At 50.6% G+C, this 13,377-nt stretch overlaps 1 protein-coding gene across 1 annotated transcript in view; it reads left to right on the top strand.

The window, feature by feature from the left end:
• The window catches only part of PDE1C (phosphodiesterase 1C), a 509,951-nt gene that overhangs the window by 457,362 nt on the left and 39,212 nt on the right, over positions 1-13,377 (top strand). Inside the window, 1 exon segment of the mRNA XM_032235871.1 lies at positions 2,608-2,736. Coding sequence (XP_032091762.1) covers positions 2,608-2,736 — 129 coding nt within the window.

Genomic DNA, 13,377 nt, shown 5'->3' with positions numbered 1-13,377 from the left:
TCAATCAATGCCCTTTTCCAGACCTTGTTAAAGACCCAGCACCAGCCACATCCATCCTGTTAATCAAAGACAATGGCCAAAATCAGGAGGCAAACAGCCAAGGATAGAATTTTGGCACAAATTTTAATCTGGGTGTGGAGGGGGTAGAAGGAACAATGGGAAGTGAATTCAAGCCATTCAAAGTCAGAAATTGGAATTGTCCACCTTAAAGGATGTTTCCTATGGGGTGATAGAGTTGCGATACCACAAATATTAAGGGAATCCATACTAGAGGCAATACACATGGGTCATCCTGGCATGGTTAGAATGAAAGCATTAGCTAGGAGTTATGTTTGTTGGCTCAGGATGGATAAGGAGATAGACAAATGGGTTGCAACATGCATGCCTTGCCATGAATCCAGACCAGCACTACCTGTTGCACCCACACATGAATGGGAGCACAGTACTGTGGAACCAGCATGAATACATATAGATTTTGCAGGGCCATTTCAGGGACAAACTTTCCTCATCATGGTAGATGCCTATTCTAAGTGGCTCAAAGTAGCAATCATCATTAATACCACAGCTGAAGCAGTCATTAGGGTTTTGAGAAAATTCTTCTCCACATATGGCCTGCTGAACATTATAGTGTCAAACAATGGGCCACAATTCACAGCAAATCAATTTGAGATCTTCTTAGCAGAGCAAGGAATCTGCCATGAATTGTCAATGCCAGGGCATCCGGCTATCAATGGTCAAGCACCTAACCCTAACCCTAACCCTAACCCTAACCCCCTAACCCTAACCCTAACCCTAACCCTAAACCTAACCCTAACCCTAACCCTAACCCTAACCATAACCATAACCATAACCATAACCATAACCATAACCCTTAACCTAACCCTAAACCTAACCCTAAACCTAACCCTTACCTTAAGTTGAATCGGCTTGCTTTCAAAACGCTATTTAAAGCGCCCTTCTTTCTCCGTGCTGGCTGTTGTCGCCCTGTTGACGTCAGCGACGCGGTTTAATCGGGCGCGGCTTAGTCGAGCACGGTTTTGATGGGTCACGGGGGATTTGCATGAAAAGTTAGATAAACTACTACCATGTTTCCCTGAAAATAAGACAGGGACAAGGCAAATTGATGAACTCTGGAGATGATTAAACCATAGTTATAGGTGACAAGCAGAAACAGAACTAGGGACACTGCAAGCCAATTCAACCACACCCCAACATTAGTCTCAGGCCGGAAGGAGACTTGTAAACACTTATTTGCAGAACTAGGGATCCAGTGAGGAATCTCTGAAGATCCAGGGGTCCAGGGAAGAGTTGGGGAAGAAGTTAAGCCAACAGAATCAGCTATGCCACAAGAAAACTTCGAGGCATTTCTGCAGGATGAAGTGGGAGAGGCAAAAGACCTGCCTACTCAGACCACTGCTGCTGAGCCAAATGAGCTGTGCAGGTCCAGATGCACCTACCATAATCCTTCCTATCTATGGGACTATGACCTCTGAATGAAAATGATTGAGTAACGCATGGTTCAGGAGGAAAGGGGTGTTGAATATTCAAATAACAGTGAAGCAAACGTAGGGCTTCACTCAGAATGTAGGGCTTCACTCATTGGTTCATTTCCCCGGTGGAAGAAATGAATGAGTGTCAGTGGCTGAAATGTTGGACAGCTCCCTGTTAAAGGCACTGCTTTCTTAGGGTTATTTTCTGAAGTGGAAATAAAGGATATTTCTCTCAACGGAGCCTCCTGTCTCTTCACTCATACCCCCTATCTAACAGTAAACATCTGGTTTTGATGGAGCAAGTTAGCATTCACATTGCATGCACACATTCTTCCAGTTACCAAGAAAGTTGGGGAAGAAATATATTTCTTGTTTAAATGGTTACTGTTTTGAGCTTGAATAAAAGGAAATTATGTTGAAACCAATTTCAGCTATGAAATATACTGCATGATCCTGCAGAGATTTTTCACAATGAATTTTCATACAAGACTAATATCATGCAATGAAAAATGAAGCATTCCTTTTCATTTGTTAAAAACATAAAATACAAAATAAGAATAGTAATAATTTTTCTGTTAATCCCATTATTACTGCCTTCTAGCCACTTCCTAGAAATAGATATGACCTTAATGTTAATGAAGTTTGCCTCTGAATAAAAATGGTTGTATGGATTTTTTTTTTTTACTATAATCTGGCAATTTGATTTATTCCACAACATTTTGAGGGAAAGGGACAATAGTAATAATAATAAAAACAAGCTTAATCAATGGACTGTGCTTTTCATGAAATACCATAGAATAATTTATCTATGGAGATTCTCAGTCATTCAGATCAGGTTGTTCCAAAGATTATATTTTTAGAAAGGCAACTGAAATTGAAGATGTTTCACTTCTCATTCAAGAAGCTTCTTAGAATAATTTATTAAATGCATATGAAATGGGGGGAAACCTCTCTGGCCTGAAAGAATTAAAATGGAATTTGGTTTTCTCATCCATTTCTTACAAAATAATAAATACTAAAAATGAATAATTTGGTACTTGCACAATAATATTTTTAGCTATTACTAGAAGAATAAAACCAATCTTCGCAAATAAGAATTGGCTTTTTTGCTTTATAGGTCAGATACAGCCATTCTATACAATGATCGGTCTGTGTTAGAAAATCATCATCTAAGTGCAGCATTTCAACTTTTGCAAGATGATGAGGAGATGAACATTTTGTCTAATCTCTCCAAAGATGATTGGAGGTAAGAATGCTGGTTGACCGTAATGCTTGTCAACGTGATTGTTCTGTATTAAACATAATGAAAATCTTGATTCATGAGCACATAGCAGAAGATAGTTGCTTAGCAGTTAATGTGAGAAGCTGTTGAGAGGAAATGTGTGCTGAAGTAATTCAACTGAAATATGCATTATTTGTGCCACCTGGTAGGGTTGCTGTTGCCAAAGAATGATAAGAAAACAAAAATAGTACAAAAAAATTACATCTGATCAATGAGGTAAAATGTTCAATTCTCCCAAACAATATTAGTTCCCAAAGTTTGTTAATTATTTCCCAAAAGTGCAATGTATTTCAAGAAGAAATACATCTTCAGCACCCATAAGTAAAAATGGCAGTTGGACTTACCTGAACTGCATGTTTCGACGAGAAGTGTGGGAGGAGTAACCATTGGGTATTAACCAAATCTGCTTGCCTATTGGAGATTGAGGAAATCTTTGGAAGCCACACCTCCTGTTGCTCCTGTGGCCACCCAGATTAACCGAAAGGCTGAAACGGCATCTGAAAGGAAGCAAAAAAGAAACAGCCAACACCAATTCTTCCTAGCCGTTGCTTGAACCTGGACGTGCTCAGGCCCTACCTCATGGCGCGGGGTGCCATAACGGGCGGGAAGTGACTCCTCCCACACTTCTTGTTGAAACATGCAGTTCAGGTAAGTCCAACTGCCAGTTTCCGAAGAGAAGGTGTGGGAGGAGTAACCATTGGGACATACCAAAGTTATTTGTCCTGGGAGGGAATGGACGGGCCTGAGCCCCCCTGCGAGTCCAGGATGCCCTGAAGGACCCTCCTGCCAAAGGCGGCATCCGCAGAGGCGTAGGCGTCCAATCTGTAGTGTTTAATGAAGGGAGACAGGGAGGCCCAGGCGGCCGCTCGACAAATCTCTTCTAGGGGAGCCTGGGAAGACCAGGCGGCTGAGGTGGGAGCACTTTTAGTGGAGTGTGCTGTGATACCCTCTGGAACCTGAAGACCCCGGGCCTTAGCCCCTCGGGTGGAAGGTTGGAAGGATACGAAGAGGGCCTCTGATTGTCGAAAGGGTGCCGTGCGCTTCAGGTAGATGCGTAGGGCTCTTCTAACATCTAACTTATGCCAGGATTTCTCCCTCTCCCCGGAGGGATGGGGACAGAAATCCGGGAGGATGATCTCTAACCCTCTGTGGAAAGGGGAGTTGATCTTGGGCATGAAGGAAGGGTCGAGTCTGAGGACGACCCTGTTATCTAGGAAGGTGCAGAGGTCTGCTCTGCTGGAAAGGGCGTTGATCTCTGAGACCCTTCTGGCTGAAGTGATGGCTACCAGAAAAACGACCTTAAGGGTCAGTAGCTGGAGGGAAACCTCTTTTAGAGGCTCAAACGGAGCCTCCGTTAGAGCCTGGAGGACCGTGGGAAGATCCCAGGAGGGGAATCGATGGACCGCAGAGGGTTTCAGATTCTCCGCCCCCTTGAGAAATCGCCTAAGAACCGGATGTTGAGATAAGGGAGGAGCGTTCACCCCCCCCACTAGGTTTATTTTTTTTTAAAGATTTTATTTATTATTTATAGGCCGCCCTTTTCCCTAAGGCGACTCAGGGCGGCTTACAATTCATGGGAGGGGGTGTGCAAGACAAAACATAAGACAGTACATGAATAAAAAAATAAACAATAAAACACAACTTTGATTCAACATTCGGGTGGGGCGGATTAGAATCTTTATCCCCAGGCCTGACGGGATAGCCAGATTTTAAGGGCTGTGCGGAAGGTCTGGACGATGGTGAGGGTGCGAATCTCCACGGGGAGATAGTTCCAAAGGGTCGGAGCTACTACTGAAAAGGCTCTCCTCCGCGTAGTCGCCAGTCGGCAGTGACTGGCGGATGGAACTCGGAGGAGGCCTAATCTGTGCGATCTAATAGGTCAAAGGGAGGTAATTGGCAGGAGGCGGTCTCTCAAGTACTCAGATCCACTACCATGGAGGGCTTTATGGATGGTAAGTAGCACCTTGAAGCGCACCCAGAGATCAACAGGTAGCCAGCGCAGCTCGCGGAGGATAGGTGTTATGTGGGCGAACCGCGGTGCGCCCACAATCACTCGCGCGGCTGCATTCTGGACTAGCTGAAGTCGCCGGATGCTCTTCAAGGGCAGCCCCATGTAGAGCACATTGCAGTATTCCAGCCTAGAGGTCACAAGGGCTCGGGTGACTGTTGTGAGGGCCTCCCGATTCAGGTAGGGTTGCAACTGGCGCACCAGGCGAACCTGGGCAAATGCCTCCCTGGTCACAGCCGACAGGTGATGGTCAAAGGTCAGCTGTGGGTCCAGGAGGACTCCCAAGTTGCGAACCCTATCTGAGGGGTATAAAATTTGAACCCCCAGCCTGAGCGATGGAACACTGGCCAAATTATTGGGAGGGAAACACAACAGCCACTCGGTCTTGTCCGGGTTGAGTACCAGGTTGTTAGCTCTCATCCAGTTCTTAACGGCCTCAAGACCCCGGTTCATCACGTCCACCGCTTCATTGAGTTGGCACGGGGCGGACAGATACAACTGAGTGTCGTCCGCGTATTGGTGGTATTTTATCCCGTGCCTCCGAATGATCTCGCCCAGCGGTTTCATGTAGATGTTAAATAGTAGGGGGGATAAGACTGAACCCTGCGGCACCCCATATGTTAGGGGCTTAGGGAACGATCTCTGCCCCCCAACCAACACCGACTGCGACCTGTCCGAGAGGTAGGAGGAGAACCACTGCAAAACAGTGCCTCCCACCCCCACCTCCCGCAGTCGTCGCAGAAGGATACCATGGTCGATGGTATCGAAAGCCGCCGAGAGGTCAAGGAGAACCAGGATGGACGCATGGCCTCCATCCCTGGCTCTCCAGAGATCATCGGTCAATGCGACCAAAGCGGTTTCTGTGCTGTAACCAGGTCTGAAGCCAGACTGGAAGGGGTCAAGGTAACTAGCTTCCTCCAAGGACCGTTGGAGCTGGAAGGCCACCACCTTCTCAACAACCTTCCCGACAAAGGGGAGGTTGGAGACTGGACGGTAATTGTTGAAAATGGCTGGATCCAAGGATGGTTTCTTCAGGAGGGGTCTCACCACCGCCGCTTTAAGTGCGGCGGGGAAGTGCCCATCCCGAAGGGAGGTGGTAACGACCGCCTGGATCCAGCCTCGTGTCACCTCCCTGCTGTTGGCAACCAGCCAGGAGGGACACGGGTCCAGTACACACGTGGAGGCACTCACAGCTCGTATGGCCTTGTCCACATCCCCAGGGGAAACATCCTGAAACTCAACCCAGAGATGGTCTGCCAAGTTATCCCCCTGTGCCTCGGCTGGATCTGCAAAGGTGGAGTCCAAGTCCGACCGAAACCGAGCAACTTTGTCCGCTAAGAACTGGACATAATCCTCAGCCTTACCCTGCAGGGGGTCCCCCGTATCCCTCCTATTTAGGAGGGAGCGGGTTATCCTAAACAGGGCGGCTGGGCGGGACTCAGCAGACGCAACCAAGGTGGCAATATACGTTCTTTTTGCTGTCCTCAATGCCCTGATATATTCCTTGGTGCAAGTTGTTAAAAGTGCTCGGTTCGATTCGGACTTATCGGACCTCCACAGGTGCTCTAGGCATCTCCTCCGGCGCTTCTTCTCCCGGAGCTCCTCGGTGAACCAAGGAGGCCTCCGGGATCCGCCGACCCGGAGGGGCCATAGTGGCGCAATCCGGTCAAGGGACTCCGATGCTGCTGAGTGCCAGGCTGCAACCAGAGCCTCTGCCGAACTGTGGGCGAGAGTATCAGGAATAACCCCAAGCTCCGTCTGGAACCTCAAAGGGTCCATAAGTCGCCTGGGGCGGAACCACCTGGTCAGTTCCTCCTCCCTACAGTGGGGGTTTGGCCTCCGGAAGTCAAGCCTCAGTAGGCAGTGGTCTGACCACGACAGGGGTATGATCTCATTACCCCTCAGACCAAGATCACAAGTCCACTGCTCCGAGAGGAATACGAGGTCGAGCATGTGACCCGCTGAATGGGTTGGGCCCCGAATTACCTGGGTCAAGCCCATGGCTGTCATGGAAGCCATGAACTCCTGCGCCCCATCAGAGTGTTCACCGAGCGAAGGCAAATTGAAATCCCCCAGGACCATAAGCCTGGGGAACTCAATTGCTAGCTCAGCTACTGACTCGAGGAGCGAGGGGAGGGCTGCTGCAACGCTATTGGGAGGCAGCTCCGTTAGCAGTAGACCCACTTGACCCTTGAGGTCCAACTTCACCAGCAGGGACTCACACCCGACAAGCTCCGGAGCAGGGATCCTACGAGGTGCTAAAGACTCCCGGATAACGATAGCCACACCGCCACCCCTTCCCTGGGCTCTCGGCTGATGAAGCACCTGAAATCCGTCTGGGCACATCTCTACGAGGGGGACTCCTCCCTACGTGCCCAGCCAGGTTTCAGTAATACATGCCAGATCTGCCCTCTCGTCTAAAATTAAGTCCCGGACAAGGGGAGCCTTGTGAACAACAGACCTGGCATTTAGCGACAACAGCCTGAGACCAGGGTCCTGATTACTCGCGCCATCTGGCCTCGGAGTGGGACTCATAGGGCCGGAAGGAGGGATCTCTGTGATGTAGCGAACCCTCCTTCCCCGGTAATGGCCAGCCCTAAAGTCCCCGCCATATCTGCCCCTCCCTGTTACAACCGCAATGCTCCGACCCACTCCCGTGGCCGTGGTCCCCCCAACCACCCCGGTGACCCCCGCATTCCCCGGCAGGTCCTCCGAATCAGACATACTCAGGCGCTCACACCAACAATCCCCACATGATAATTAAAACACAAAAATACAGCGATAATAACAATAAAAGTGGGATCATTCAATTCACACATACAAGTCCCATACACTCACCATACCGTTTAAAAAATTTGCGCAGCGTGCGAAGATGTTACAAAAGGTCATACAAAAGATATACAGAAGGGGAAGATGGCATTTCTTCCCTTCTTATGCAGTTGGAAAGGTCCCAAGAGTGTAGGCGGTTAAAAAGACCGCCAACGATGTTTAGTCCGGTTTGCCAACGATGTTGGGGAAGGCAAAGTCTAGGTGACTGAGATGGTTTCCCTGGGGTGGCGAAAAGTAATGTTGGTCGGGCAGATGCAGTTTGTTCGCGCGTGTGGAAGCCCAGAGGATGTAATTGCAGAAAGGGTGGGTAGATGTTAATTAAAGAGGCGGTGAAGATGACAAACCAGCCAAAAGATGAAAAAAGTACCAGTAATGGTCACAGGGGGGAGTCTAAAATAATAAACCAACCCAAAGATGAAAAAAGTACCAGTAGTGGCCAGGACGGTGGAAAGTGCGGAGACCTGACGCCTAAGGGTGCTGGTGGCGAGGCCCTTCTGGTGACCTTCCTGGAGGAAGTCAAGAACCTGAGGGACCGAGGCAGTCGTAGGACAGATGCCTTTACCCCGGCACCAGTCTGAGAAAGCCACCCACGAGGCATTGTAGATGCGGGTGGTGGATTGTCTCCGGGATGCCTCTACCACCCTGATGACCTCCTCGGAGAACTGAGCCTGTCTCAGTTGTTCCCGCTCAAGCGCCAGACGGTCAGATGGAGCCACTCCGGGTCCGGGTGCTCTAGGGATCCCTGGTGAAGCACCACCTCCCCTGCTGGTATCCTCCAGGGAGGAACTGTGGACAGGTCCACAAGATCTGCCAGCCAGGGGCGGCGCGGCCAAAATGGAGCTACCATTATCAGATCTGTCCTCTCCGCTACCACCCTCCTCAGAACCCCGGGGATGAGGGGAATTGGGGTAAAGGCGTAGAGAAGACCTGGTGGCCAGCTGCAGCGTAGGGCGTCCGTGTCCATGGCTCCTGGGGTCGGGAACCTCGAGACGAACTCCGGTAGCTGGGCGTTGTGCGGCGTCGCAAACAGGTCCACCGTCGGATGGCCGAACCTCTCGCAGATACTGTGGAAGATCGAGGGATGGAGTTGCCACTCTCCGTTGTCGATCGTCTCTCTGCTTAGCCAATCTGCTTGATGGTTCTCTGTTCCGGAGATGTGCTCCGCTTTGATGGACGCCAGGTGTTTCTCCGCCCAGTGACCCAGACGCAGCGCCTCGTCGCAGAGAGCCTTGGAGTGGGTGCCTCCTTGTCTGTTCACGTGTGCCTTGGTCACTACGTTGTCTGTCAGGACTAGGATGTGTTGACCTCTGACCATGTCCTTGAAGTGTCGGAGGGCCAGGTGGATGGCCCTGAGCTCCAACCAGTTGATGTTGTGCTTTAGATCTGTTGGAGTCCACCAACCTTGGGCGATCTGGTTCTCCAGGTGGGCCCCCCAGCCGAAGAGGCTTGCGTCGGTGGTGAGCGTCATCCTTGGTGGATCTCTGAAGAGGCAGCCTCTGTTCAGAGCTGGAGACAGCCACCAGCGGAAGGATAGCAGCACCTAGGGTGATACTCGGATCTTGAAGGTCGCGTCGCTCGTCCTGGCTTTCTGATGTGGTAGTAGGAGCCACTGAAGTTCCCTGGCGTGCAGTCGGGCCCAAGGGATGATCCCTATGCACGAGATGAACTTCCCCAGGAGCCTGGAAAGAAGAACTACAGGGACAGAGCGTGACTTGCGAACCTCATGAATCATCTTAACGATGCTGTCCTTGCGATCCTGAGAGAGAAAAACCTCCCCCGCTATGGATTCGATAATGGACCCTAAGTGAAGCAGCCTGGTGGAGGGCACGAAGTGACTCTTAATCCAGGTTAATGGAGAATCCCAGGGATCTGAGAGTGTCGATGGTAGTATTCAGATCCATTGCAGCCGAAGCAGAGGACCTGGCCAAGATGAGTATGTCGTCTAGGTAGCAAAATAAACGGACAGGGAGGGAACGTAGATGACCAGCAGCTGCAGCTAGTACCTTGGTGAAGGTCCTGGGAGCTGAGGCCAATCCGAAAGGCAGGGCCCTGTATTGGAAATGGTTCCCCTCATGGGAGAATCTCAGGAACCTACGGTGTTCCGGGGCGATCCTGATATGCAGGTATGCCTCTGTAAGATCGATGGAGGCAAGGAAGTCACCCGGCCGGATGCCCTCCAGGATGGATTTCAGAGAAGCCATTTTAAATTTATGGTATACCACCCTGGAGTTGAGTAACTTTAGGTCCAGGATGGCTCTCCAACCCCCCAAGCTCTTGGGCACTAGGAAGAGGTTTGACTAAAATCCTGACCCCTTCTCCCCCTCTGGGACCGTCTCGATGGCCCTGATGTCGAGGAGATGTTTAATGGCCTTGGCCCTAAGGGCCCTTTTGTTTGGGTCTGAGGAGGAGGTGAAGGTGCGGAACCTACTGGGGGGAAGGGAGCGGAACTCCAGGCGAAGCCCGAGCCTTACCGTCTGGAGAACCCACTTATCCGATGTGATACGCTCCCAGGCATCTGCAAATATGGAGAGGTGACCGCCGATGGGGTGATCCGGGGACGGATCACTTGAATCTGCGGAAGGGGCGACCGCCTCCTCCACGAAAGGGCCGCTTCCCCTGGTATTGGCTCCTGAACCTGTTCTGAAATTGTCTATCCCCCTGCCTTTGAAATCTGGGGTTTTGGTACCTCTGGCCTTGGCTGTCTCCTTCAGGTGGTCTGTAGGAGGTCCTCCTAGGGTACGGTGCATGGCGAAATTCCGACCGCTTGTTCGTTGACGGGAGGATCTTCTGCTTGTTTTTATCTTCCACAAGGAGAGGATCCAGCGCCGTCCTGAATAACTTGTCCCCGGTGTAGCCTGCGCTGGTTAGGTGCCACTTCATCCGGGATTCCGCCTGCCAGTGACGTAGCCAGAGTAGTCGCCTAGAAGCAACTGAGGAAGACATAGCTCGCGACGCATACTTTACCGCGTCCAAGGTGGCGTCCGCTGAGAATTGCGTTGCTGCAAGCATCTTGGAGATGTCCTGCAAGAGTCGCACTTCAGATGCTGGGGTCCTATCCCTCAGTTGCTCCAACCACAGGACCGTGGACCTATTAAAAAAGGAGGCAGAGGCAGCCGCTCTGATAGCCCAGGTGATGGCCTGGAACGTCTTGCGCAGAACAATGTCTGCCTTCTTATCCTCAGGCTTGAGGCAATTAGTGGTGTCTCCTGCTACGACCGTTGAAGAGGATGCCAAGGTTGCCACCAGGTTATCCACTTCAGGAACCTGCAAGGCTTGGGCAAAGGCTTGGTTAAGATTATAAAATTTCCTTTCATTCCCCCCTGGGGTGAGAAAGGACCCTGGCTTTACCCATTGTGATTTGAGCACCTCCATGAACATTTCTGGGGTGGGAATTTCCTCCTTAGCTATGGGGGGCCTATGAAAGGGTCCCTTCTTCCTCTTGCTTTTGCCCTTGCCAGAGGACTCAGTTGCTGGCTTAGGATCCGGGGGTGGATCCAGATCAGCTGTTGCTACTGCCTTGCGTAAAAGGGAGCTGAATAAGGAGGGGGGGAAAAGGCCCACTACGGTGGAATCCTCCTCCCTCTGGGGGTCTTCATCCTCCGAAAAGCCCACTTCCTTTAGTTCTCCTTCCTCGAGGTCGGATGCTTCACTAGCCATGGATGGGAAGGGAGACCTGGCTTCCCTTGCAGTCGAGGTGCTAGGGCGATCGCTCTGTCCTCTGGGGGGCTCCTGAGGGGCCCTGCTCCTGGGAGCCTGTGGCTGCTGAGTTAAGCTAGAAGCCATAACCTGGGCCAGAGCTCTGGCTAGCATGTCCTGGAAGCTGCTGGTTAGATCAGGCAGCGCAGGCTGAAGATCTGGTGGTTGGGAATATTCCCTGGGTTCAGGGGATAGAGGTGCTAGGCGAGGCCGGGCTGGGCTGGCTGCTCTGCGGCCAAAAGGATCCGCTCTCGAATCCACCAGGGGGGCAGGAGAGAGAGGAGGAGAAAGGGAGCTGTGCCTTCTCAGAGATCCCCCTGGAGAGGCTGGGGATGGTGATCTGTACTCAGCCCGGGCAGAGGCCCTGCGGGGGGAGCGGGATCTGGAAGGAGAAGGGCTGATGGTCGCCCTGTACTCCCTGGCCAAGGCCCTGGTTGTTCTGGCCTCCTTCCTGGGGGTTGGCTTCTTGGGAGCCCTGGCCTTGTCCCTCCTAGCTGGGGATCTGCCTCTGGGAACAGGAGGAATCGCTCTAGAGGGCCCTTCCTCTGGATCCGCACCCCCCGGGGCTCTGGGTCTAGAATTTTTGCTCCTAGTCGCCTCCGCCATTACTCACGGTTCTTTGCTCACCCACGTGTTCCTTCTGCAGCCGGCTGTAAATGGATTCCCTTCCTAGGGATAGGATCCGCGGCTTCCTGGTCGATTGTGGGCTGCGCTGCCGGCAGGCAAGGCCCTGAATTCTCCCCCCGGATCACCGGCGGGGCAGAGCAGAAAGGAAGCCTCTTCCGGCTTCCTACGGCCTTGTGAGCGCTTTCGGCGTCGGGACGCTGTTTACGCGCTCCCATGTGCTCCTGAGATGGCGACGATCCAAGATGGTGACTGCTGGTGCCGTCGGGAGCCTCCTTTCGCCACTGGAACCCTCTTCATGATCCTGGAAGGGTTCTGGGTTCTCCGGCCTTCCTGGGCTCCTCCGATCATCGCCTGGATGTTTCTCTGCAGTCATGGGCCTTCCTGGGGCTTCCACCCCCTTTGGAACAATCGGGTGACCCCGCAGAAGTCTGCGCGTGCGCGCTGGCAAGCCGAGGCTTGAATAAGCGGCGCGGAGCACAGCAGAAGGCAGGTGAGAGAATTGAAATTGAAATTCTTGCTGAAGCTTGCTGAAAGTAAAAAAACTCCTGAATTTCGGATAGAAGGGAGAGAGGAAAAAAAACACTCCATTCAGGCCGAGATTGAGGTTAATCTGGGTGGCCACAGGAGCAACAGGAGGTGTGGCTTCCAAAGATTTCCTCAATCTCCAATAGGCAAGCAGATTTGGTTAATACCCAATGGTTACTCCTCCCACACCTTCTCTTTGGAAACACAATATGATCAAACATGCAAAACTGTATATTTTCTCATATTAGTTTACATGGAAGGCAAAGAAAAACTTCTGTAAGTTTCAGAACTTACTGCACTCATGTTTAAAAACTCATGTTTTTAAACAAGTGCAGTAAGTTCTGAAACTTACAGAATTTGTTTGTTTCTTTATATAGACTTTTAAAATATAAATCTCCATTAAAATACTTCTGTGACAATCATGCTTAGTTGTTTTTTAGCTGCTTTTAAAGCTGAAAATAGTCTAGATCACTGGTGTCAAACTAAATTTCATTGAGGGCCACATCAGGGTTGCATTTGACTTTGGGGGAACCGGGGGGCCATGGCCAGGGTGGGCGTGACCAACATAACATCACTGGTGTTGGGGAGCGCCTATGGAGGCCTGAGCTCTCTGCCAGCTTCTGTGCTCCATATGTATGTATGTATGTATGTATGTATGTATTTATGTATGTATGTATGTATGTATGTATGTATATATGTATGTATTGAATACATGAACAGTGTGGCAGCTGGGTATTGTTAGTTTTGGTACCAAATAATAGTAATGATATTGATAATTTTAGTAATCTTAGTTACATTAATCATATTCACATCATTATAGTAACATTATACATAATACACTCAACTTTCAACTTCTGATCCTTTCCTTTACATACTGATTTTGGAATATAGAAATATGCATAATAATATTTTTCCCCTTT

Source organism: Thamnophis elegans, chromosome Z (assembly GCF_009769535.1).
Source record: "Thamnophis elegans isolate rThaEle1 chromosome Z, rThaEle1.pri, whole genome shotgun sequence".
Lineage (NCBI taxonomy): Eukaryota > Metazoa > Chordata > Lepidosauria > Squamata > Colubridae > Thamnophis > Thamnophis elegans.
The sequence above is the reverse complement of the archived record's forward strand: the minus strand, read 5'-3'. Positions and strand labels throughout refer to the sequence as shown.